Source organism: Ctenopharyngodon idella, chromosome 20, assembly GCF_019924925.1.
Source record: "Ctenopharyngodon idella isolate HZGC_01 chromosome 20, HZGC01, whole genome shotgun sequence".
Taxonomy (NCBI): domain Eukaryota; kingdom Metazoa; phylum Chordata; class Actinopteri; order Cypriniformes; family Xenocyprididae; genus Ctenopharyngodon; species Ctenopharyngodon idella.
Window position 1 is genome coordinate 13,710,518 of NC_067239.1, and position 24,282 is coordinate 13,734,799.

Sequence of the window (24,282 nt, forward strand, 5' to 3'; positions counted from 1 at the left end):
CTCCAAACTTTGTGTGGCCTTCAGATTAGCTCAAGAACAGTGCGTAGAGAGCTTTATGGAATGGGTTTCCATGTCCGAGCAGCTGCATCCAAGCCTCACATCACCAAGTGCAATGCAAAGTGTTGGATGCAGTGGTGTAAAGCACGCCGCCACTGGACTCTAGAGCAGTGGAGACATGTTCTCTGGAATGACGAATCACGCTTCTCTGTCTGGCAATCCGATGGATGAGTCTGGGTTTGGCGGTTGCCAGGAGAACGGTACTTGCCTGACTGCATTGTGCCAAGTGTAAAGTTTGGTGGAGGGGAGATTATGGTGTGGGGTTGTTTTTCAGGAGTTGGACTTGGCCCCTTAGTTCCATTGAAAGGAACTCTTAATGCTTCAGCATGCACAAAGCAAGGTCCATAAAGACATGGATAAGGGAGTTTGGTGTGGAGGAACTTGACTGGCCTGCACAGAGTCCGATAGAACACCTTTGGGATGAATTAGAGCGGAGACTGTGAGCCAGGCCTTCTCTTCCAACATCAGTGCCTGACCTCACAAATGCGCTTCTAGAAGAATGGTCAAAAATTCTCATAAACACACTCCTAAAATATTCTGAAATATTCTACCTGTTCACATAAGAACAGCTTGGACTGTTGAAATGTTCAAGTTGTTGCTTAAGACCCAGCTGTATTCCTTAGCTTTCATTTCGAGTTGAGTTTTGACACTGTGACATTTTCTACAGGGTTTTTGTTTAGTTTATTTGTTTGTGTATCCTGATATTGTTAAGCACTTTGGTCAACTATGGTTGCTTTTAAATGTGCTATATAAATAAAATTGAAATTTAGAAGTAAAAAAATAATAATAATAATAATTCATACTGCTCCTAAACTTTTGAACGGTAGTATATAAAATGGCAATTTCAATATTATCCTATTTATTTTTTATTTAATATTTATTTATAATATACATAAACTTTTTCTATAGTTTTCAAGTTACAGTACATCATCAAATTTAGCCTGTTAAAGGCACAATATGTAAGATTTTTGGATTAAAATATCCAAAAACCACTAGAACAATGTTATATATTTTGTTGACTTGTGTACTTACATTATCCCAGATGTTTCCAATAATGTTTAAATCCAGAGAAATAACCAATTTTACCTGCGTTACCCTCGATTTCCGGTTTTATAGTGTAGAAACCATGGAAACACCAAAAATGCTTTAATATATTATATCTTTTATTAGACAAGGGAACAACTGTTTGGATACATTTATAGACAGAAAACGAATCACTGTTATATAGCTCAACACGTTTATTCTTGTTGTTTGAATCTCGTTTTCTTGATTATATTAATATGATATTCTAATATCGATCTAGCTTACTGAAGTGTGCAACAAGCGTCTCATAGAAGCAGCTGAGCGAACACACAGAGTAACATTATAACATCATTTTCAACACCCTCAAATGTATATGATGTGATAAAACAGTGCTGCATTACTCTACATACACTTGACCGGAAGAAGCTGAAGCAGCAGCTGTGGCATAATAAAAGTTCTGCTCTCGAGACGTGTCGCGCTCATCTCTCATTAGCAATCACTCCAGTGATTCAGCTCCCACAGCACGCAGCCCTGTCCTGCTTCATACTACAGTAACGTTAATAATCTCATCCATGAACATGATTTCTCCCTGAGCGAGTCCCGTCGGATTCTTTTCGTCTGGCTGTGAGGTAAAGACGACATATCCCATGATTCCACGCTCAATGTTGTTGTCATTAAGCTACGCCTTTGTTTTGAACAGGTGACCTTTAGCAGCGAAAATTTACATATTGTGCCTTTAAGATCTATTTTAAACGTTCGAGAAAGAATTTGTCAAGTCAACATCAAAGTTTTACAAACTTCTTTCTTTTATAGTAACATGTTGTGTTACTGCTATAATAATCCACTCATTTGTCTTATCTCTTCACACAGGTAAAAGAGGACTGGAAGTATGTTGCTATGGTAATAGACAGAATCTTCCTATGGATGTTCATCATAGTATGTTTGCTGGGAACAATCGGGCTCTTTCTCCCACCCTGGCTCGCAGGCATGATCTAGAAAACACGCCAGTGAGTACATTATATGAACAACAAGGACTTCTAAATTATGGGCTTCCACAGGAAGAACCAGCATGGGGGCACAAAGCCCCTCCTAGCAGGGATATTTCCCCTGCATGGGGTAAGAAGATGCATGTTTGACATCAGGAATGTGGCACCAAATGCCTGATATTTTTTTTAGGACAGAAATTGAGAGGAGAGAAGCTTGTATATGAAAACGCTTGTATTTGAATGTACTGTATAACCTTGAATATTATTGTCCAAATTAAAAGTGCCAACTGGATAAGAGACTTGGTGACTTACTATAACCGAATACACAAATAAAATCACTGCGGTTGGTATTTCTCATGTCTTGGTACTCTTCATATCAAGGAGTGTACACTAAAGAGATAGAGACAAAGTGGTTTGTGGGTATGCGTATAATGGTGAGTCTGTTTGACTTAAAGAGAAAGAGAAAATTCTGTCATTTACTCACACTCATGTCTTTATAAAACTGTATGCATGTCTTTGTTCTGTGGAACATGAAAATATTTTTAGAAATGTTTCAGTGTTTGGCAACAGTTTGGTTACCAACATTCTTCAAAATTTCTTCTTTTGTGTTTTGCAGAAGAAAGTCATAAAGGTTTGGAATGATATGAGGGTGATTAAATGATTAAATTTTTGAATTAACTATTCCTTTAAAGACTGACTATATGTAAGAATTTTCGGTAACACTTCACAATAAGGTTCATTAGTTTACTACATTAGTTAACATGAACTAATAATGAACTCCACTTATACAGAAATTATTAATCTTTGTTAATGTTAATTTCAACATTTACTAATACATTATTAAAATCTTCTTAACATTTAGTTAATGCACTGTGAACTAACATGAACAAACAATGAACAACTGTATTTTCATGAACTAATGCTAACGAAGATTAGTAAATACAGTAACAAATGTATTGCTCATGGCTAGTTCATGTTAGTTAATACATTAACTAATTTTTAATGAACCTTATTGTAAAGTGTTACCAGATTTTCATTTATTAATTACTTTTTTTAAATTTTTTTTATTACCTATGTGTAAACAGCTTGTAATGAAAACAAACAAACAAAAAAGACCTTCCGTGACTTCCTAGGTTGTCTATCAAATCCTGTAGACTGATTTTTATGTAAAGGACTTGGGTCGTTTTTGCTGGGAAAATCAAAAGGGTGTGATGTTTTTGCGTGCTCCCGAGAGCCTCTCTTCTGACACACGAAATGAATTTTGCTTCTCAAATATACTTTAGGTATTAAAATTAGACTATGATGTTGGCATGATGCCGGTGAATTGCAGACCTGGTGCAAACATATCCACATCGCTATGATCAGATGCTTTCTTAAAGGTAGGGTAGGCAGTTTGTTTTTTAAACACTTTGTTATACTGGTTGAAACTCTCTTCACATCCTGATAGCAATCAATAATAGAAGTGGTCTAAATATTAAAACATGTACATATATCTTATGTGGAAGTCTCAGGACCAAAAAAAATGTTCATCCAATCAGATACCTCTGCTTGCGCAGACATTACACATCAACAGCGCATTCCATAAGGCTATGCAGAATTGCTGACAGACAGCCACTGATTGCCAAAAAACAAACAGCAGCCACCTGTTACAGTTCCTCCTGAAACAAAACAATGAGTTTATGCTGCGTTCACGCCATGTCGTAACAGTAATTACGAGATGGCAACCCGCAACGTTCTACCTGAAGCTGTTCAAGTGATCAGACTTGGATTTATGCATTTCTATGTCAACACTATCAACGCCAAAATTAATCTGCAGCAGTCAGGTGGTACAACTCTGTAAGTTGTTTACGATCATTATTATTGTAATGTTATGTGCTTTGAGACATGAGGTATTTTAACCTGTGAGAGTGACACTTTACAGACTCTGCTATGGCTGTGTGCATTCATGTGTTTTGAAGGAGGCGTGGCTTTGGAGATGCTCTGAAAAGAGGGTGGGATATTATGTTTTCAAAGCTAACTTGCTATTGCTAGCCTCTCTGCAATTGCCTACCCTACCTTTAACTCGAATCAAGTTCAGTCTTTTGTACGTTATGTGTGCACAAGTACAAGCACAAGCATGCAATAAGTTGCTGGCTGCAGTTCACTTAATGGCCACCGGTGTCGCTAATAACAACGGTTTCTGAATTCTACATATCTCCTTTAATACAGATACCAGTAACAACATCTTTTAATGTTGTTTGCAAACATAAAAAGCATATTTGCTTATATGTGATAGTTTATATAGTTTTGGTCTACAATACATAAAAATGTAATTAATAAGACAATATGTCCAGAGGAATGTTAGGGTCATGTAGACGGATCAGCAAGCTAGTTGTTATTAACATTTATACAAGATGTTTTCTCCAAACAAAATCTAAAAACAAACTAAAATACTTGGATTTCTGAATCATAAAAGTTTACATGGAGCACTTAACATGATATGACAGCAGTAAAACTATTGGATGTTTCATGTTCCATATTGGTGTTTGTGTTCTGTTAATACAAACAGGTGATTCAATCTGTCCTGTACTCAAGCTGTGAGTCGGCATGTCCCAAGCTGCTCCTCTAGTCTGCGTCCTCAGGTTTGGGTCTGGCCAGGTTCGAGCGCACCCGTGCCTGGTCTACAGCATCTAACAGGTTCTTGGCATCCATGGCCAAACTGTGGGCCGCAATCAGCATCTGTTTCTTGCACTCTTCCTTCAGAGAGGTGATGGCGTTCTGCTGGGCCAGACGCATCTTACTGATGAGCTCAGCCAAGTCCTTATTCAACAACTTCTGAGTGCCTTCAATCTGAGAGCAGAGACAAAGCAATGTTGAGTTTACCTTTGTGCTCTTAAAGTCTAATATGTATTGGAGAAGATTAAACTTACTTTTAGCGACACTTAGGGGGCATTTCACTATGAAAATGCAAAACCGTATAGACCATTATATTGTTAGGGCCCTATTTTAACGATCTAAGCGCATGGTCTAAAGCGCACGGCGCAAGTGCGCTTAGGGCGTGTCCAAATCCACTTTTGCTAGTTTAAGGACGGGAAAAATGGTTGGCGTGCAGTCTAAAAGGGTTGTCTCTATTCCCTTAATGAGAAATGGGTGCGTTTTGGGCGTAACGTGCAATAAACCAATCAGAGTCTTGTCTCCCATTCCCTTTAAAAGCCTGTTGCGCTCGCGCCATGGCGGATTCGCTATTTACATAGTGGAATTTGCAAGCGGAAAAGCTGAATGCTTCTGTTCGGATCTGTTCGTGCGCGAGGTTAAAGCGTGCGAGCAGACCATCTACGGGACAAGCCGGATTCCACCAAAGCATTTTTATCTTTATGCACACAATAATAATCTTTTACATTTTAATTCTTTTATTTGTAATATTTGGCATGTTTGTTTGCTGCTGCGCGTCCCTGTGTGTGTAATAAGCAGAGTGTACGCGCATTGTGCACCCGCATATAGGTGCATATTACTAACGAAATATTGCAGCATTTACTTTGCGCCATTGACCAACTGAAACCTGGTCTAGTCTATTTCAGTTGCCTTAAAATAGTAACGCACCAACATTGCACCTCAACACACCTCGTTTTCAGACCAGCACGCCCATGGGCGCACAATTGGGCGCAAATGCATTTGCTATTTAAACAACGTAGCACAGGACGTGAAAATGATAACTGCGTCGGGCTGAAACTAGCAAAAAACACTTGCGTCGCGCCTGGTGCCACATTGCGCTGGGTGTATGATAGGGCCCATAGTCTCATGAAATCAGGTCTAATACCTCTGTTCTACAGGAATCATGCAGAGTTGGTAGTATATCATCCACACTGTTGATCAGATTTCTTAATGAGAGTCCGACAGTCTGCAAATGAACAGGCAAAAACATTAAAAGTGTGTGAATCCACATAGTACAAACCTCAGACCAAAAATGTAATCAGTTTTAAATCTAGGCTTTTTGTTTTTGTTGTCACTAGGTGTGGGCGATATGACCAAAATCGTATTTCACGATGGGAAATTTTATTTCACTGTTCACGATATAGTTTCAATCTCATACATTTTAACTAACTGAATATTGCTTGTTCCTTAGCTAGCCATATTTTAACCATGTTCATACTTTTTAACTTGAATATATTTTTTTAACTTAATAAATTATTTTAAAATCAACAGATTTATGATGATTTGAATAAATGCATTTTGAAAATATGATTATTTGAACAAAATAAAATAGATGCTAATAGTCTATGCCATTAAATCTTACCCGTTTCATTTATGTATAACATACAACAGTATAACAGTGTAATCCAAATGGATGGAAATTTTACCGTTCGATTACAAAAATATAAAATTTAGGCATAAATATTTTTTAATGTATAGTCTTCACTGTATGAATTAAATATAAACTGATTCTTATTACATATAAGATACAAAATTTATTCAGTCAAGAGAAGTGTGATTTTGTCTGTCTTTTGTTGTTCACCATTTTCTTCTAGAGCTGCTGTGCAGCCAAAACTATTTTGCTGTTATCACTGTATAGCTGCTTTGACACAATCTGCATTGTAAAAAGCGCTATATACATAAAGAAGACTTGACTTGACTTTGATTAATAATGACACAGACAGCACCAGGTATATTACGCTGTCAGTCAGTCTGAGTAATGCATTTAGTTTTTCTTTTCAAAGCTTATTGCACTTAATAACTCTTTTTAACATCACACATCCCACTCTTTATTTTCTCATTCATTCATGTTTCTTTATCACTAATAAGTGTCAATAAATTTAAGTAGTACTCTACATCTCTATGACAGACACTTTATATTGTCACTACGATATATCCTCATATCGCCCAGGCCTAATCTCACCTTGACAGGAGAGATGTATTCAGTAGATGGCAGTGTGTTAATGTCATTTTTCAGCTGCACCACCACTTTCACCACGTCCATGACACACTGGTACACATTATCCTCTGAGCGGTCCAGCTCTGCTGTAGGAGTAGGCTGAAAGAGAGAGAACAGACATAAAAATGAATTATGGTTACAATCATTGTACTCGGAAAGTGGGGTCAATTATTTACACATTAAACATATACAACCTGCATACTGTACATAAGTGTAAATGAGTCTTTACCTGCATTGCAGTTCTGGGTGGTTTTGAAGGAGGATGATGCAGTTCAGCTTTAAGTAGATACAGGGAACAGTCAGTATAGGAGGTAAAAGGTTAATACGACACAAGAATTACATTAATTTTCTCATCAAATATAAACACATGCAATATAATTTGCAATAGATTGACAGCCATATCTTGATTTGAAATTAAGAGTAAAATTATCACTTTGAATGCACTTTTTTACTGGAACAGAGGACTTACCATAACTAAGTGGCAGTTCAGGTGCCTGTTAATAAATAAAAAAAATCATTATTGGTGTTGTCAAGTTATCTGACAATAAAATTTTAGATTCAGGTTTTTTTTTACATAGTACTATGAACTGAAATCTGGAATGAAAATATAATTGATCAAACATGTAATATGGATTTAAAAATTAAAGAACATACACACCTCAGGAATATTTGTGTCCTCATGAACCATTGGGTCCTGAGAAAGAGCAGTGAGCATGCAATGTGCATTATAACAAATATTAAAGACAGACCTATATTTCCATACATAAGAGATGGGTAAAAAGGTTTTCCTCCTTACCAGAAGCTTCTCCTCCTTCTTTAACCATTTTGTATCCTCCTCCATCTGCTCTTTCTGCATCTTCATAGTATCCTGCATGCGATCCTTCTCCACCTGCCACAGCCGCTGGGCATCTTCCTTACTGGATGGCCCAAAACTGAACTCACCCTCCTACCCCATACACACACACACAAACACATATAGCTTCTAATGAAAGTCTGCAGTTATTTTATAATTTATTTATTTATTTATTTTTAAACATATGATAATAAAATAATGAAATCAAATAAAAATACATTTAAAATAGACATCATGGCCTAATTTTACCACAAGACTGAGGCGTCGGGGTGAGGTCTTGGGAACGGACAGGAGGTTGGTTGAGTCCACAGGTGACTGGTAATCACACGGGCTGGCCAGGTCTGGGGAACTGGCACATAAAGCCTCATTAAGCTGGTGAAAATAAGAGCAGAACAGACTGAATTAATATAAAATTAAATATATATAAATTCTAATTTTTTACATTTCTCATGTACAATATTATACTCCTATATACAGTATAGGTATATGCAATATATGATTAAATATTCAATTATTCTATATTTACAACAATTCAGTGCTTAGTGTTTTAAACCTAAAAGTATACTTTTCCTGTAGAACATTTAAACAAAAAGAACAAACTACCTGAAGATGTAGGCCGACTCCAAGGGTATTTCCGAAGCGGGCAGTATTGACTCTGGACGGCTAGAGGTGTAAACAAAATACACTGACTGTTAAGAGGAATGTGCTGCTGTAACTGAGTGTAAGGGCAAACAAAAAGCAAATGAAAGCTCAGAGCTACCTTTGGTGGAGGTTCACTAATGTTAAACTTGGGCTCCAGGTACCGGTTGTTACGGACTTTGTCTCTCTCTCTCTCCACCTCCGCCTCCTTCTCCATTTGGTGGACATCGCTGTTAAAAAGAGTGTGTTAGTTACAATGAATATAAACACAATGGAAAAAGATTAATAAAATGTCAGTTAATGCAATGTTCTCACCACCACCAAAAAAAACAAGATCTCATATCAATAACAGTAATTATTATAGGGCAGAAACCTGATGTTGCAGGCTAGTTCAGTGAAGGTAGGTCTCTCGCAGGGGTCATAGCTCCAGCAGCGGGTCATGAGTGAGTACAGGGCAGGAGGGCACTGCTCAGGTTTGGGCAGCCTGTTGCCCTGTTCCAGCTGGTTAATCACATCACGATTGTCCAGCCAGTGAAATGGCTGTTTACCTCGGCTGAATATCTCCCACATGCACACAGCTGGATGGGAGCAACACGAGAGAATAAAATGGACATGAGGAGGAATCACATTTGACTCTTCTCATTCTCAAATTTACTTATTTGATTAGTGACTCTTTTTTTTTTCCATTTTACATCATATGTTCCTTTGTTTAAAAAATTTCAAATCGTAAAACTTTATTTCCATGTATGGACTTTTTAGCCCACTGTATGCATATAAACAATCTAAGTGATTTCCCAGAATGCTTTGTGTTTTAAAAATGTATAAGCATTAGGTAACACTTTATTTTACATCAGTCTGAAAGCAATGATTGGACGAACATTTTTTGGCCCTGAGACTTCCACAGATGATATTTGTACTTTTTTTTTTTTTTTTTTTTTTTTTTAAGTTTAATTTAGACCACTTCTATCATTGATTGCTATCAGGATGTGAAGAGAGTTTCAACCAGAATAACAAAAAGTGTTTATGAAAAAAATTGCCTACCCTACCTTTAATCTTGTTTAAAGTGGTGGTATAATGCCACTTTTACAAGATGTAAAATAAGTCTCTGATGTCCCCAGAGTGTGTATGTGAAGTTTTAGCTTAAAATACCCTACAGATAATTTTTTAGGGTGAGCAAAAACGCTCAGTTTTTGTATGTGTCCCTTTAAATGCAAATGAGCTGCTGCTCTCAAAAGGGGGCGGAGTTTCAGGAGCTTGTGTTAGCACTTAGCAGGGCCTCACAATACCTCATGCAGACTCCCTAAAAATGTCAGAAACTGTTCAGCCTTTTGTGTTCAAAATGGAGTCGGACAATGATATAGAGACTCAAGAAGAAGTGACAACATGTAGAATACAACAGGATGCTTCTGAACGGTTAGTTGATGAATTTATGTAGCTGATGTGGATCTTAAAGTCATTCATTAGCATATTCTGTCATTATAATCTATAAATCGCTCCTGTGGGAACTGTTGTAAGATGCTTACAGAGCCAGAGAATATATGCTGCATGAAGAAAGAACAGGTATAGTTTAGTTTAAGTACGGTTATATGACTTGTCATTTTGTCATCTTGCTTTTATGACATGCTGCTATTGCATTTGTATTACATACTATAATGCAGAAACATGGCCTCAGCCCCTTTGTTGCGTGTTCTCTAAAATTAAAAAAAAGTGAAATTGCAATGAACCACCCCTTTAATGTTAATTTCAACATTTACTACTCATTGTTAATGTTAGTTATTAATGGGACCTTACTGTAAAGTGTTACCTTTTTAAAAAAAATAAATTAATACTTATATTCAGCAAATATGCATTAAATTGATCCACAACATTAAAGACATTTAATTCAGAATAAATTTTCAGTTCCTCTTTTCTGAAAAAGTGAAGGCCAAACTCGAGTAACTGTTTTGGGATCTTTTTCCTTGCTTTTTCCTTGCTTCAGCACTGAAGATGGTGCATCTGGAGGAGCAGCACTCTTATGTGAAGCCATCCATCAGAGAGACTGAATGAAAGCTCATGATTCACATGGCAGCTGGGGCCCAGAAACAGAGGGGTCTCTGTCTCTCTAGTCACGTGTTATTTACCCAATGTGTCAGTTAGGGGCTTCAGAAATAAAATAAAATCTGTTGATGTCTCAAGCTCAATATAAAGGAAGATACTGTATCAGTTATTTGAAGATTAATATAAATACAGTACAGAAAAAGCATAACAGTTGTGTTTTATATCAATATGACTCTTTAGTAATCATACCAAGAAATAAGAACTAGCAAATTGTTGTGAAGGAAATTGAAGTCAGTTATTGTATGATAATTTGTATAAATTAAGTTTGATAGTGGGCCTGGAGCACTGAATAATGTTTTCAATCAGGAGATGGTTAAGCATGTCAAAACAGGAAACTGGTTTCATAAAAATGAATTATGTGCCCTCTGAGAACTTTACGATGACTAATAAAGATAGAGCAATTTTATAAATACTTGTTTCTACACACCAGACTTAATTAATTTAAAGTATAAATATATACAAATTTTGGGGGGCAATATTTATTAGCATTTGTTAAATCTGATTATTTTCTTTTATTCACTCACCAAACATCCACACATCACTGGCCGCAGTAAAGCGTCTGAAGTTAATGGATTCAGGAGCCATCCATTTGATTGGTAAACGAGTAACAGATGCTGCAGACATAATGCAAGGTAATGAGAAATTGCTACGCTTCCTAAACAAAAAATAAACACCAACACAACTAAGAATGTTTTTTAAGATTTATGTAACGTGGCATTAGAGGTGTTTACATGCAGTTTCAACAGGGAATGAAACAATGAATCATGAAATGATTAAAAAAAAATTACAACTCTTATGAGTGTGTAAAACAGCTGAGGTAACCTTTGTAATATTCTTCATCCTCAATGTATCTGGAAAGGCCGAAGTCACCCAGCTTCACAGAATCAGGGGTGGCAACAAGCACATTTCGTACAGCTATGTCTCTGTCAACCAGATGACAAACAACAACAACAATGAAAATTTAAGATTAATGCATGGATTTCACAATGTCTTAGTATTTGGTTTGTCTCTTTTGCTGTAATGACAGCAGCACTCAAGCTGCATGAACTTCACATGTTTGTGTAAAACCTGATGATCATGTTTACTTCCAAGTATGGACTTTTTGGCTCACTGTATGTATATAAACAATTTGAGTGATATCCCAGAATGCTGTGTGTTAAAAATGTAAACACATTACTACAGTACATGCAATAACAGTTAAAAAGTGTAGGGTCAGTAAAATGTTTAAAAGTATTCATTTCAAATAAATGCTATTATTTTGAACTTTCTACTTAAAGAATCCTAAATTATATATATATATATATATATATATATATATATATATACACATACACATATACACCAGACGGATGATAGAAAATTAAAAATACTGAAATGAATGTCACACCGGTGGACCATGTTCATTCCCTGTAGGTAAACAAGCGCTTTGCAGATCTGTAGGCTGAAGAGAACCAGAGTCACGCTGGTCAAACTCTGCTGATTTTTTGTCAAGTACTTCCCCAGCTGTAAGAGCAAAATATGTACTTTTAGAGAAGGATTAGTGTGGAAAAATAAAGCCACTTTGAAAGATTTCCACTTTATTAAAGTGGAGCATTACACATCATATAGAAATACAGTTTTTCTTCAGCCCTGAAAGGCATTTTTCAGGCTCTATGATGGTTTCTAAAGGACTGACTTACTGTATTAAATCACGCCCATGTTTGTGCTTACCACTACTTGACTGACAAGAATCAGTGGTGTTGATTCATTTAATACTGAACTTCCTGTGAGTTTGTAAACAGTTTATGATGGTTTTACAGAGGCTGTAAATGTTAATAGAACCACATCTATGGCATTCACTTAATTGAGTTTGCTACATCAATCACAGCCGTTCAGCAAATGGAATTACACTATGGATTGAAAGGGAATTTTATTGATTTAATTTAAAAGTTACGTAAACCATCTCATATAATATATTACTACCCTTGCCAAAATAATCCCTCAAAGTGACAACATTATTGGCCCTACAATTTTCCAAAAGACGTGTTTTGACATATAATAAAAATAAGAGTGATAACATCCAGCATCAGGGCTCTTGCTTACCTCTCCGTGCTGACACAGCTCCATGACGATCCATACCGGGTCTTCCTCAATGACACCGATCAGCCGCACTATGTGTGGATGATCTAGGTTCTTCATGATAACTAGACAGATGGGATGTTATAATGCAAAAAGAATACAGTTACTTATTATTTAACATTTAGCATAGTACCATTGTACCATGCCTTTTTGTATATTTTTGCTAGATTCCAAATATGTCTGTATAGAAGGACCCAGAAAATGAAAATCCATCATCATTAACCATTACATAAAACTTGAAAATCTATTTTGTGAAAACTACTTATTATATATTATTAATAAATTGTATGACTTTTTTATTTCTACCAGATAAAATATTTTAGCCGAACGTGACAACTAGAAACGTATATTAATTATAAAATTTTTTTTAAAAAATGTCGTGTTCAGATTTTTTTTCCATATTCAACTTACTAAAAAAGCTTTTTTTGTATGCTGAATATGGAAGGTGGTCTGGCAGAAGATAGATATTTTACTTTATAACTTGTTAAATATGGATATTTTCGGAAGACCTTTATTAACCCCCTGGAGCCGTGTGGAGTATGTTTATGATGGATGGATGCACTTTCTTGAGCTTCAAACTCGTTGGTCCCATTCATTGCCATTATAAAGTTTTGATGCATCAAGACATTTATTAATATAACTCCAATTGTGTTCATCAGAAAGAAGAAAGTCATATACACCTAGGATGGCTTGAGGGTAAGTAAATTTTGGGGTAATTTTCATTTTAAAGTGAACTAATCCTTTAATTTTCATGACTTTTTCACTTTTAAAATTAGGCCTCCTTATACAGTATTTCACATATCAAAAGAAAAAACAGTTTGTGGTGGTGATTTAAAATAATAATTATCTGATTATCTAGATTTTTAGTTGTTTTGTATTATTTTAAATCACTTTAAGTCATCTTGAGGCCCCCTTGGAAGTAGGGTGACCACCTGGCTATTGATCTGTTGCAGGACAGTAGATGTGATTTTGCGGGTCAATCCGGGACACGATTACTACGCTATGTAAATATTGATTTATATTTGTTGGCAAACTTGGCATATGCACCAATTAATGTTTTTGGCGGTGGGTGCCCACACTATAATGTTGCGCTTCTGGCAACATTAAATCCTGGAGAGAAGACAATTCTAGATTCATGGCTGCACATGCAGGAGGACAAAGTTTGAGCACGCACATGTAATATCTGAGCGAGAGCGCGCGCGCACGTCCAGAATCCACCTGTGAGCTGAGAGATTGCTGCTCGCGCATTTGATGTGCTCGTGTTACAATAATGCACTCTCGACATTTTTCATTATAATAACGCCAAAGAACCCACATTAAATTAACTATTAACGTGAAAAGCAAGTCCTGTCTGAAAGTCGCAATCATTTTTTTATTGGTTAAAACAAATGGAGAATATCTAATGTTTTTCCGCAGGTGCTCGACCATTTCCGTGGGTGGCGCTCGAGCATCAGCGCATGTTCGTTGGAAATATTTAACATCAGGATGGATGATTACATGCTTTAAATCATCAGTTTGGGCAGCTTTGAGCAGCTCTTGATGTTCTTATCCAGTATGTGAGATGGAATTCCTACTGGTGTGTAGTTGTGTTTACTGACATTGATGAGGACCGCACTTAGCTATTCCTTTGCGCTGTCCACTCAGTTGTCATCAGCGGGAAAAACCTCTCTCTATGTTTGTGTTAGTTGGTTATTTTCACAGCTAGAATATGACGGCTGTACAATTAGATTTTTAAATGCCAGTCACAGTTTTTATTATATTTCTTATTGTGGTATTGCAATTCCAGGGATGAAAAAAAATTATAATACCGACATAAATGAAATGCGGGACACTATTTAAGTCTTGCGGGACAAAGCTCCCAATTTCGGGACTGTCCCGCAAAATGCGGGACGGGTGGTCACCCTACTAGGAAGTGTGCTGAAGGCCCCTAGTGGGCCCCGGCCCCCTGGATAAGAACCACTGGTGTAGAAGAAAAATGCAATAAATAAATAAAAAGCAAGTTAAATATAAGTTTTTTCTTGTGCATCATTTCTAATCAAGCTGCAATTTTTTCAAATTATGCAAAAATATTTATTAAATATGTGTATGTAAAAGACATAAAATGCTAGCTATGATATTAGCCTTAGCAAGATAAAGGAGTCTGAAATTTTAATCCAAAAATATTTATAATGTTATTTCCACTAGATAATGTTATTAAACAATATATCATTTGAGATATGCTTGAAAAAATTGACAGTTGTGACAGACAATGACAGAATTCTCTGGTGATTGATATGTACTGTATATACACTTGTTGTATATACACAAATTAAATATGGTGTACTCACACTAGACGCGGTTGCCTTGAACCGAGCCCGAGCGCGATTGTCCCCCCTCCCCCCTCCCCCGCTGGCCTGCACTCATATTGCACTTAACGTTCCGTGCCGGAGCATGCTTACGTCATATACAATGCAACTTTTTGAATGGAAGAAAACAGGAAGAAATGCACTTTCGCGCTAATATATTTTATGTCATTTATGCCGCGCAAAGATTTTCACTTGCACGTATCAGAGGATTACAAAGGCAGCTGACATTAATGGAGGAATTTGCAGCTTTACTCGCAAACTACAATTCCCTTTCATCAAAGGTGAGAAGCAGACCCGTTAAAAACCCAAATACACTCGAATTACTTACATGAATTGATAAGTGTACTATCAGAGTAGTACTAAAGATGTTTGCCGTCGTAATGATGACAGTAGTACACACAAAAAGTAGCAGCTGTTCCGTGCTCCGGCGCGATTAGTGCTCACACTGCATGCAAACCGCGCTCTGGCCCACCTCTTCCAAGCGGGCCAGGGCCGGCTAAACAAACCGCACCCGGGCAGGGTTTGGAGCGATCACACTAGTCAAACGAACCGGGCTTTGGGGGTCAAACGCGCTCGGGCACGGTTCAGAGCGCCTAGTGTGAGTACACCCTAAAAGTCCACAGGTCCAAAATTTCCCACAGTTGAAGAAACACCCATCTCTTGACGTCAGACACACTTATGTCATAGGCTTTAATAAGTACCTTAAGTTTTCATTCACATACCTGCTTCACCAACAAACTTCTCTCTGACGTCAGGTGCACACTCCTTACAGGTCTTCACCGCAACACTGATCTTCTCCCCATTCTAACCAAGACAATTATTGAAAATTCTAATTATTCAATTAAAATATTCATAATCATGTTAGTTAAGTCACTGATGATAAGATTTACTAATGTTATTGTGAGACATCTAACAACATTATGCTAAATGTAAAATGAAAAATCCAGATTTGACCCACTAAAAGCATTTTAGAATTTGTTGCATCATCACACGACTAAAGTGTCTGGAAGTACTGCTTGCCTTTTTCTGGTAAACTCCTTCATGAACCTCCCCAAAGAACCCTTCACCCAGCATACGTTTCAGGACAATATCTTTCCTGTACAGGCCCACCTTTGCTATTGTGAAACACATGAAAAACTATAAGAGGACTCGAACATCAATACAAAACATCAATACAGTACAAACAATAGCGATTTTACAGTGCTATAAAAACAATTCCTTTACATACCAGGTGGTGGCGGCTTTTCATCTGGGATTTCGCAGTATATATCAGAGTCTGAAAGATGGAGTTGATGTTATTCACATTGTCGAAAAGATGTTACAGTAAATATCAAGCTGGGTTCCTGAATGGGACTGTAAGTAAAGGAGGGTCTGATACTCACTGCTGTATCTGAAGCTTTCTGTCTGCTTCCTAACAGCAGGAAAGAGTGAACAGCACTAAGGACAAAGTATCTAAAAACTGTGCAATGTTTAATCAGCATGTCCAGATCTATCTCACTTATTGTAAATTATTCCATATGAGATCACTTTAGAGTTATAGTAATTAATATTCGTTCTGTGGAGAAGAAAACAGAGATAGAGGAATGTTGATGTACTTACCCAGAGGGAATTTCAGGAAGAGAGTTTCGCAACTGCACTCCTAAGATAGCAAAGATAAATCACAGTTTGCAACACAGAGATATATGGCATTTCCCAAACCCACATTAATCAAAAGACATGATTCAAAATGCACAACGTTTAGAAGAACGCTGCTATAAACTTTATTCTCAGATTAACTGGAAAACTTTTAGTAATTTATCTCATTGGTAAATGCCTCCGAAACTAGCTCACACAAAATCCTTTAATTGACACTTTTCCAGATGACTATTGACATTTGTAGACGTTCATTAATTGGGCCTTACCTTGAGATTTACTTTTATTTGGCCCAGCTATCAAAGATGAGTCTGTGTGGTTAAGCAGCCGACAGTAGCCATCGATCAGATCAGCCATGTTCTCCGCAGTGGCAAGAGACGCCACGCTGACAGAGAGAGGCTATGAATGGAAAGAAGGTCATGGCTAGTTTAATACAAGAGTGGCATTGTGGATATAAAGTTTAACATCCTGAAACTGAAGTAAGCACATTCTTACCTGTTTGGCACCCTCAATATCAATAAGTAACAATGTTCTGCCATCACTTTGTGTGTTATACTTGATACTTCGGATCTGTTTAAATTCAGCAAGACAGACAGCCTGGGGAGTAAAAGAGAATGAACTTGAAACAACATCTGGAGACTGACAACTATGGAAGCCAGAGAATAAAAAGGTAATTGCAACTTTTTATCTCACAATTCTGACTTTTTTCTGTCAATTTTGAGATTATATATAACAATTTTGACTTTTTTCCACAGATTTGCCAGTTATATATCTCGCAATTCTGAATTTCAAGTTATACATCTTTGCAATTCATAATTTTTTCTCAGAATTCTGAATTTACATCTTGCAATTCTCACATTTTTACTCAGAATTCTGCATGTGCATGTGATAAGGTCAAGTGTCTAAACATTTGGGAATAAAAACAGAACTGTGAGATGTGAACTCAGAATTATTTAACTAGCAATTGCGGGATATAAAAATGCATTTCTGACCAAAAAAGTTAGAATTACGTGATAAAAACTCAGGTCCCAGGTCCAAGATAAAACTTGCAATTACCTTTTTTATATTTTTATTCTGGGCAGAAATAAGCTTCCATAGACAACTGACATGAGAATGAAAATTAAGTGATTGTAATTGAAACGCTGCTCACTGTGGAGTCTGCTTTGGTGCGTTGACGAATGCCTTTGGGACCAATGACTAAATCCACTGCTAGACTCCAGCCTTGCTGTGTAGATTAAGAAGGACTTCAGTAAATTAAGTAGTACATTTTTAAGCAAGGCCACAACTCTTTGAATAATCCCCAACATTTTTTAACACCTAAGTTAGGAAATGTGTGGGAACTTACCACTAGCTCACAAGGGAATATTTCCTCATCAAAGCTGGAGAATTCTCCATAAGTCTCGAAGAACTTGACCATACACTCGTCCTCTTTTAGTATAGCATACTGCTGAAACGTCTGCTGGATGAGCTTCCGAAGTTGCTTAGACTGTTAAAACCAAAATTTTACAGTTTAGATGTAGAATTTCAGTGTGTTAAGCTCTCATAAGCTGACACTTTTTTTTATTATTATTATTTTTTTGTTTATTTTATCAGGGTCCTGATGACCCTGAGAGGCTTTATTTGGTGATACTTTTTTTTCCCTTCTCTGCTTTTTATTCATTCAGTCAAAAATATGTCATATGAGCCAATATGAATTTATGCTGAATTTAAATGTCTTACTGGTAAAAGGTTTGCAATTGGTATTATAGGTTGTGCCGAACAGCTGGTTAAGGAGAAATGATTACTAGTACTATTTAACATACAGAAGACAACTTCAACTTTAACTTGGGAAATGCCATCCAATCAACTATTGTCACTACTGAAAAGCGTAAGACAAGTCTAACCTTCATACTGTCAATAAGTCCCTTAGGAAAGAACAGGTCCAGACCAACATCTTTTCTAAATAAAAAAGCCACAATATTAAACAAAATCACCTTTTTAAAATGACTTTTGTAGAAATGAAAAATATGAACTTACTCTAGCAAGTCAAAATTTGTCTTTTTCTCTAGACCTTTGGCATTCATGTCTTTATAAAATCTCCTGAAAGACAGAACAAACCACATGTGTGAATAAAGTAAATTGAATTGTAACTGTGCTGGAAAAGTTCTGGAAAAACTTTATATACTGTACAGCACTGGAAATATAGTTCTCAGTTGTTGGTCATGAAGTCCTGCAGTTACACTCAATAACAGACAAACAGAGAATGCTGTTCTTTACCTGATCTCTAAACAGCCTAGCTGAAGTGCCATGCCATCGCTAACTTTGCTAGCATGAAGTTGCATGTAGTCACTGCGTACCTGGCACAAGAGGAACAGTATTTTCATGCACTGACCAACAAAAGGTGACTACATACAACCACAGAGAGGAAGCAAATCTGGAGATGTTTGCTGACCTGTTGATAGAAATACAACAGGAAGGTTCTGTCTTCTTTTATCCTCTTCATGAAATCAACAGGAATGTAGCGAATTCTAAGGTCATATCTGAAATAAAACACACATATATATGCAAAATAGAAATAACAGCCAGTTTATTGGTAATGTGAGTGGGAGTGTTGACCACCGTCATTGTCCCTCACCTCCACTCTGCCTCAGCATGATGGCTCTCATAGCGTTGCTCAACCTCTCCTACAGTCAGGTCTGGGTGAAGCCAGTGGACCTCCTCAGATTTGAGGTGTTTGAGCCTCAGCCCAAAGCAGCCTGGGTTCTGAACATTTGGGCCCAAACGCCCACTGTTCAGAATAGACTGGATGATAGTCTGATGGATTTAAGCAAAATACCACATGTTCAGACAATGTGTTCCAACATTTGGGATATTATTACTAGAAATACCATGAATTAGTTTTGCCAATCATATACGCTAACGTTCAAAAGTTTAGGCTCAGTAAAAAAAAGTATTTCACTCAGCAAGGATGCATTAAATTAATAAATAGATAAAGTGATAGTAAAGACATTTATAAATATAGCTGCAAGCAGCAATTAAGGGGCCAAGCACAAAGAAGGCACAAGTCATGCCAACATGGCTGGGAGCATCAGATCAAGCGCAACAGTGAACAATTAAAGACCTATTAAGATCATTTTAGGCAAAATAGCTGAAAAATCATAAATGCAGTCAATAATAAAGATTTACTGGTTTATCACTTTCTACCAATAGGTGGCACTGTGACCAAATTAATGTGGCATGGTCAGCGTGAGGTGACAATGACACTCGCAAAGTTTGGTGTCAATATGTCAAAGCTTTGCAGAGATACAGCATCAAGAGTCATTTTGGCATCAAGCCTCAAATTCGTAGCTGTGGTATACGAAAACGGTTTCGTCTATCAACACGAAATCCATAACTTTTTGCAGGAGTGGTCTGAAGATGATACGATTTGATTTTGGTGAAAATTGGACCAACGGTCTAGGAGGAAAAAGTATGTTTTTAAAGAAAATCAAAATGGCGGACAGGAAGTTTGGCTGACTATGGCAAAATTGGCATCAATGTGCACAGAATGACCCATGGAATCTATTAAGACCAGTCTCATTACAATAGGCTACATTTATAAAGCTATTAGCATTTTATAATATTTCATTATAACATTTGACCACAAGGAGGCGCTGTCTCAACCTTTTTAGTACCTTCAGAGCATGGTGCCGATGGCACATACTGAGTTTCGTAATTGTACACCAATGCATTCATAAAATATAACATTTTATATCATGATACTGTATTGTAGTTAATGGTAATTTCATGTTTTGTTCAATTATTAAGCCACCTATTGCCCGATCTCCACCACTTTGTTTATGTGTCCTCAGAGTGAGCCCATACATGTGTGTGTCAAATTTGGTGAAAATATCTTATTTCGTTTCAGAGTTATAGGAATTTATATGTATGAGAACATAAAAAATGACCCATGGGCGACTTTGATTTGACTTTTTTGCCACTTCCTATCAAAATTTTGACATTTGGGCTACAACATTTAGTTAACCAACTATGGTTCCATGTTTCCTAGGCTGGTTTCATCTCGATCGGACTAATGGTTTTCGAAGATATTTGCAAAAGTTTTTTGAGCGCTAAATCACCGTTGCACAAACCATAAGGACGAAACCTAGCATGTTTGGTATCGTTGGACTCGGCAAGGATTCAGGAATCTAAGGAGATGACTCCCATGAAAATAAGTCAAACACATCCAAAGTTATAAGCATATAAATATTTTTTTTCTCCACTAGGTGGCGCTGGTCTGAAACTTCTCAGGCTCATTCAGGGCACCGTGCTGATGACCCATACCAAGTTTTGTGACGATACGCTAATGCGTTCATAAAATACAGCATTTCAGCACAAAATTCAAAATGGCCTCTGCCAAAATGGCCGATATGGGAAAATTCCATATCATTCCACTCATGATATTGGGATGCCCCAAATCTAACAAGACCACATTTATGATTTTTGGACAAACCGTTAAAAATACACATTTTTCATATCTCTGGACCAGTAGGTGGCACTGCGCCGAAACGCTGCATTTTGCCTCAGGTCATGCTTGTGATGACATGCACCAAATTTGGTCTGAATACGCAAGCATTGCGGATGTCTATTTTCGCAAATGCTACGTAAAATTTGTTTGCACGTTTTTCGGAAACGGTTTGAGAAATCAACTTGAATTCCATAACTTTTTGTCAGCATGGTCTGAAGATGATCTGGTTCAATTTTCGTGAAAATCGGAGCAACAGCCTAGGTTTTAGCAGTTAAAAAAAGTAGGTTTTTTGGATAAATTAAAAATGCCGGGAAAATTTTCATGATGGAAAATGACGTCATAGGGTGCAATCGAATTGTCAAGCCAAGGAATCAGAAGAAAAAAGGATTTTGTTTCTAATCCTTATGGTTTAAAAGTTATTAGCATAAATATGAGTGAAATTTTGGACAGGTGGTGGCACTAGAGGGATTGAGTTAGAGACTCCAAATTTGCTATGGACACATTTCAGACTGTCCTCTATCAGTTGACCAAATTTCACAACTTTTTAACATATGGTTCTATGGGCTGCCATAGACTTCCAGAGCGGAAGAATAATAATATGAAAACTAACAATTTCTAAAGGTGCCTATGCATCTTCGGTGCTTGGCCCCTAATGATACAAAAATTTCTATTTCAAATTTCTGTTTAGAAATTTCTTTTTAGAAACCTCTTTCAAAAACATTTAAAAAAATCTTACCAACCCCAAACTTTTGAAAGGCAGTGTATGTATACCTTGATCTGCCATGAACTGTCACATTTGACCAGTTTGAAGTTTTTGCTGAGGTTGTTGCTGCTACTGAAGCACACTTTGATGATCTTCACAGGGCCGCCATCTCCAACAGGACCCAGGTCAGGGCTTTTGATTCCCCCATCCCAGTCCTGTGTGGGTAACTTCCAGGAAAGGGTGCTTGCATCACTCGCCATGTCCAAGTAACGTCCTCAAAGATATCCACACACCATTACACAATCATCTCATCTGCTAGTAAGAACAGGGTTTATAGTTAGAAGAATCATTTGTGGCATGTGCTAAGGCTTTAACAATTAAGACACTGTATAAAATACTTTTATATCACTTTTACCATTTTACAGTAGGAATTGTAATTACAGTAGGATATTCATTTTGAGATTTGCTAAAGATTACATTTAACAGTGTTTTTAAATTATAGTGTTTTTAAAGATTAACTGTAAGTGAGCGTTGGATGGTGGCAAAGGTGATCTACATATAAAAATAAGGTAAATTAGCATGCATAATTAAATATACAATATCAACAAATACTGCTAAATAAAAAAAACTCTAAAATCGGCTGATAACTGATATATGGTAGGCTACCCATACCCCTAAACTGTGCATTGTTATTAGACAACCTGAAAAACGCAGATTCCAAATGGATGTTATACATGCACATCCTACAAAATCCATTAGACCAAACCAAAGTTTACACTGTGTTTGCTCACACTGGTTGTGTTTCTGTCCCCACACCCATGTGATTGCATTTTCTTGAATACAGAGCTGATACAATATTGATTATTGATTTGCAGTGTGATGTCATAGACTGTTCTGAGATTATCAGAGGGTGTTTGACATAAAATCTAAAGGCACAGCAAGATTGTAGTTTATAGGAGGTTTATGAATGCATGTATGTGAGCATGTGCATCCGTGTGTGTATTCTCTTTTAGGGCCTGTCTTGCTGTTTTGTTTGCCTGAAGCAATGAATTCCTGGAAGTAAGGCTTCTTTCACTCAAGCACGACCTGTGTTTGTGCACAAGCAACCGGAACAGTCTTGTGCAATGCATGCATATGACAAAACCCATGTGTCTCTGTTTCTTTAAATGGTGTGAGATTAAATAGTGTGAGATCCATTGCGGTTAATGATGTTTACACAGGGCTAAAGTTTAAGTGTCACATGAGTAAAGTTGACATTATTTTTAAAGTATTGTTAGTTAAAAACAATGATGAAAACATCAGTGTAGCAACCAGAATTACTTGTTAATATAACACAGATAACAAGTATGTGGGATTTGACCTCTGGAGGCTACAGTTTTTGCAAGCTAACGCTAGCTCAGAGATACAGAGCACACAAAACAGAACTAGCCCAAGGGAGGAGTTCTACGTGCAAACAGCATTTTCAATTACCTGGAAAAAGAATGTCAATGTTATGTTCTAAAACAAGAATTTTAGTTTTATGTCTAACATTTTTAAATTACACTTTTATAAGTAACTGATTTATATAAATTTATGTTTTGTTGTTTATATACTGAAGCATATGCCCTGGCTGAGAGCAGAACTCAAGAATGAAGGAACAAATAAATTATACATAAATCATACATTTCGCTACACACTCTTGTGTTCTGGTGTTCATGTTATTTTACACTTCACAATGATAATAAACATTTTAAAAGTCTGATGTTCTTGACATTTTCCCCAATCATCCCTTGTGTAATAATCAAATAATAAATATCTTTAATTATTTTATTGTGTGTGTTTTCCTGAATCCTGTACTGTACTGACTTGCTGTAAACGCCTATCAAAGGGTGAAATACTTGGTTAAGAAACTGACAACCATAAACACTTCTAAAGACGAAATAAACATTAGGCAGACCACACTATTAAATCCTAGAGAGCAGCAGATTGCGTCGACAGAATACCTACATGCTCTATGGAGGCACTGGAATGCGCGTGCACATAACCGTACCTGCGCAGACTTGCCCTCTCAAAACGCTACATAGTCTACATAATTGCATGTAAAAGAGTTTTAATATAAAATTACGTATTTTAATTAATAGCATGTCCGTATATTACAACACTTTGGAATGTATTGCACGTTTTGTGATTTTAATGAGTGACTTAACTATTAAATTAACAATTTGATGTTACAGTAATAGGAAAACAAACAGTTAGTACAATGTGTTGCCCATCGCCGTCAACGCTCTTTTCATTTAAGTTGCTCACTAACCTTGCAAAGTTGTGCTCTTGGTTTTTTTCTTATTTCCTTTATGTTCCCAAGACAGTCAAAGTCCAGCTCTCAGAATCAGGTAGATAGACTGTTCAAGCCACTCCCAGTCACTTCGCTCGAGTGCACTTCCTGCTCTTAGCAGTG

The 24,282-nt window shown here is 36.9% G+C and overlaps 2 protein-coding genes across 4 annotated transcripts in view; one reads left to right on the forward strand and one right to left on the reverse strand.

Annotated features, from left to right (window-relative positions):
* chrna2b (cholinergic receptor, nicotinic, alpha 2b (neuronal)) overlaps nucleotides 1–2,361 on the forward strand; it is a 13,877-nt gene extending 11,516 nt beyond the window's left edge. For both annotated transcript variants that reach the window (XM_051875464.1, XM_051875465.1), the window contains exon 6: nucleotides 1,951–2,361. In XM_051875464.1, the coding sequence (XP_051731424.1) occupies nucleotides 1,951–2,076 (126 nt within the window). In that variant the 3' untranslated portion in view covers nucleotides 2,077–2,361. The remainder of the gene's footprint in view (nucleotides 1–1,950) is intronic.
* ptk2bb (protein tyrosine kinase 2 beta, b) lies at nucleotides 1,200–24,282 on the reverse strand. 2 transcript variants are annotated; one of them, XM_051875461.1, is made up of 31 exons: nucleotides 24,139–24,282; nucleotides 21,917–22,160; nucleotides 19,274–19,452; nucleotides 19,091–19,178; nucleotides 18,916–18,995; nucleotides 18,676–18,738; nucleotides 18,543–18,597; nucleotides 18,005–18,145; nucleotides 17,810–17,884; nucleotides 17,155–17,256; nucleotides 16,929–17,058; nucleotides 16,627–16,666; nucleotides 16,410–16,438; nucleotides 16,256–16,303; nucleotides 16,048–16,142; nucleotides 15,750–15,831; nucleotides 12,647–12,747; nucleotides 11,952–12,067; nucleotides 11,387–11,487; nucleotides 11,089–11,178; nucleotides 8,841–9,045; nucleotides 8,589–8,697; nucleotides 8,432–8,491; nucleotides 8,078–8,200; nucleotides 7,772–7,921; nucleotides 7,634–7,669; nucleotides 7,445–7,469; nucleotides 7,205–7,251; nucleotides 6,940–7,074; nucleotides 5,863–5,943; nucleotides 1,200–4,895 (listed from the first exon to the last, which is right to left on the reverse strand). In XM_051875461.1, exons 2-31 carry the CDS (start codon nucleotides 22,106–22,108, stop codon nucleotides 4,671–4,673), a joined length of 3,003 nt encoding a protein of 1,000 aa, XP_051731421.1. In that variant the 5' UTR covers nucleotides 22,109–22,160; nucleotides 24,139–24,282; the 3' UTR covers nucleotides 1,200–4,670. The 2 variants fall into 2 exon arrangements, with proteins under 2 accessions (XP_051731421.1, XP_051731422.1); XM_051875462.1 differs by having other exon boundaries at nucleotides 21,917–22,163; nucleotides 24,139–24,276.

Excerpts from the sequence above, each read along its gene's own strand:
- ptk2bb (XM_051875461.1), bottom strand. The coding sequence starts at position 22,108 with ATGGCGAGTGATGCAAGCACCCTTTCCTGGAAGTTACCCACACAGGAC. Across the intron at positions 17,885-18,004 it reads TATTCCCTTGTGAGCTAGTG|CAAGGCTGGAGTCTAGCAGT; the intron begins GTAAGTTCCCAC and ends TAATCTACACAG. Across the intron at positions 8,201-8,431 it reads GAGTCGGCCTACATCTTCAG|CTTAATGAGGCTTTATGTGC; the intron begins GTAGTTTGTTCT and ends TATTTTCACCAG.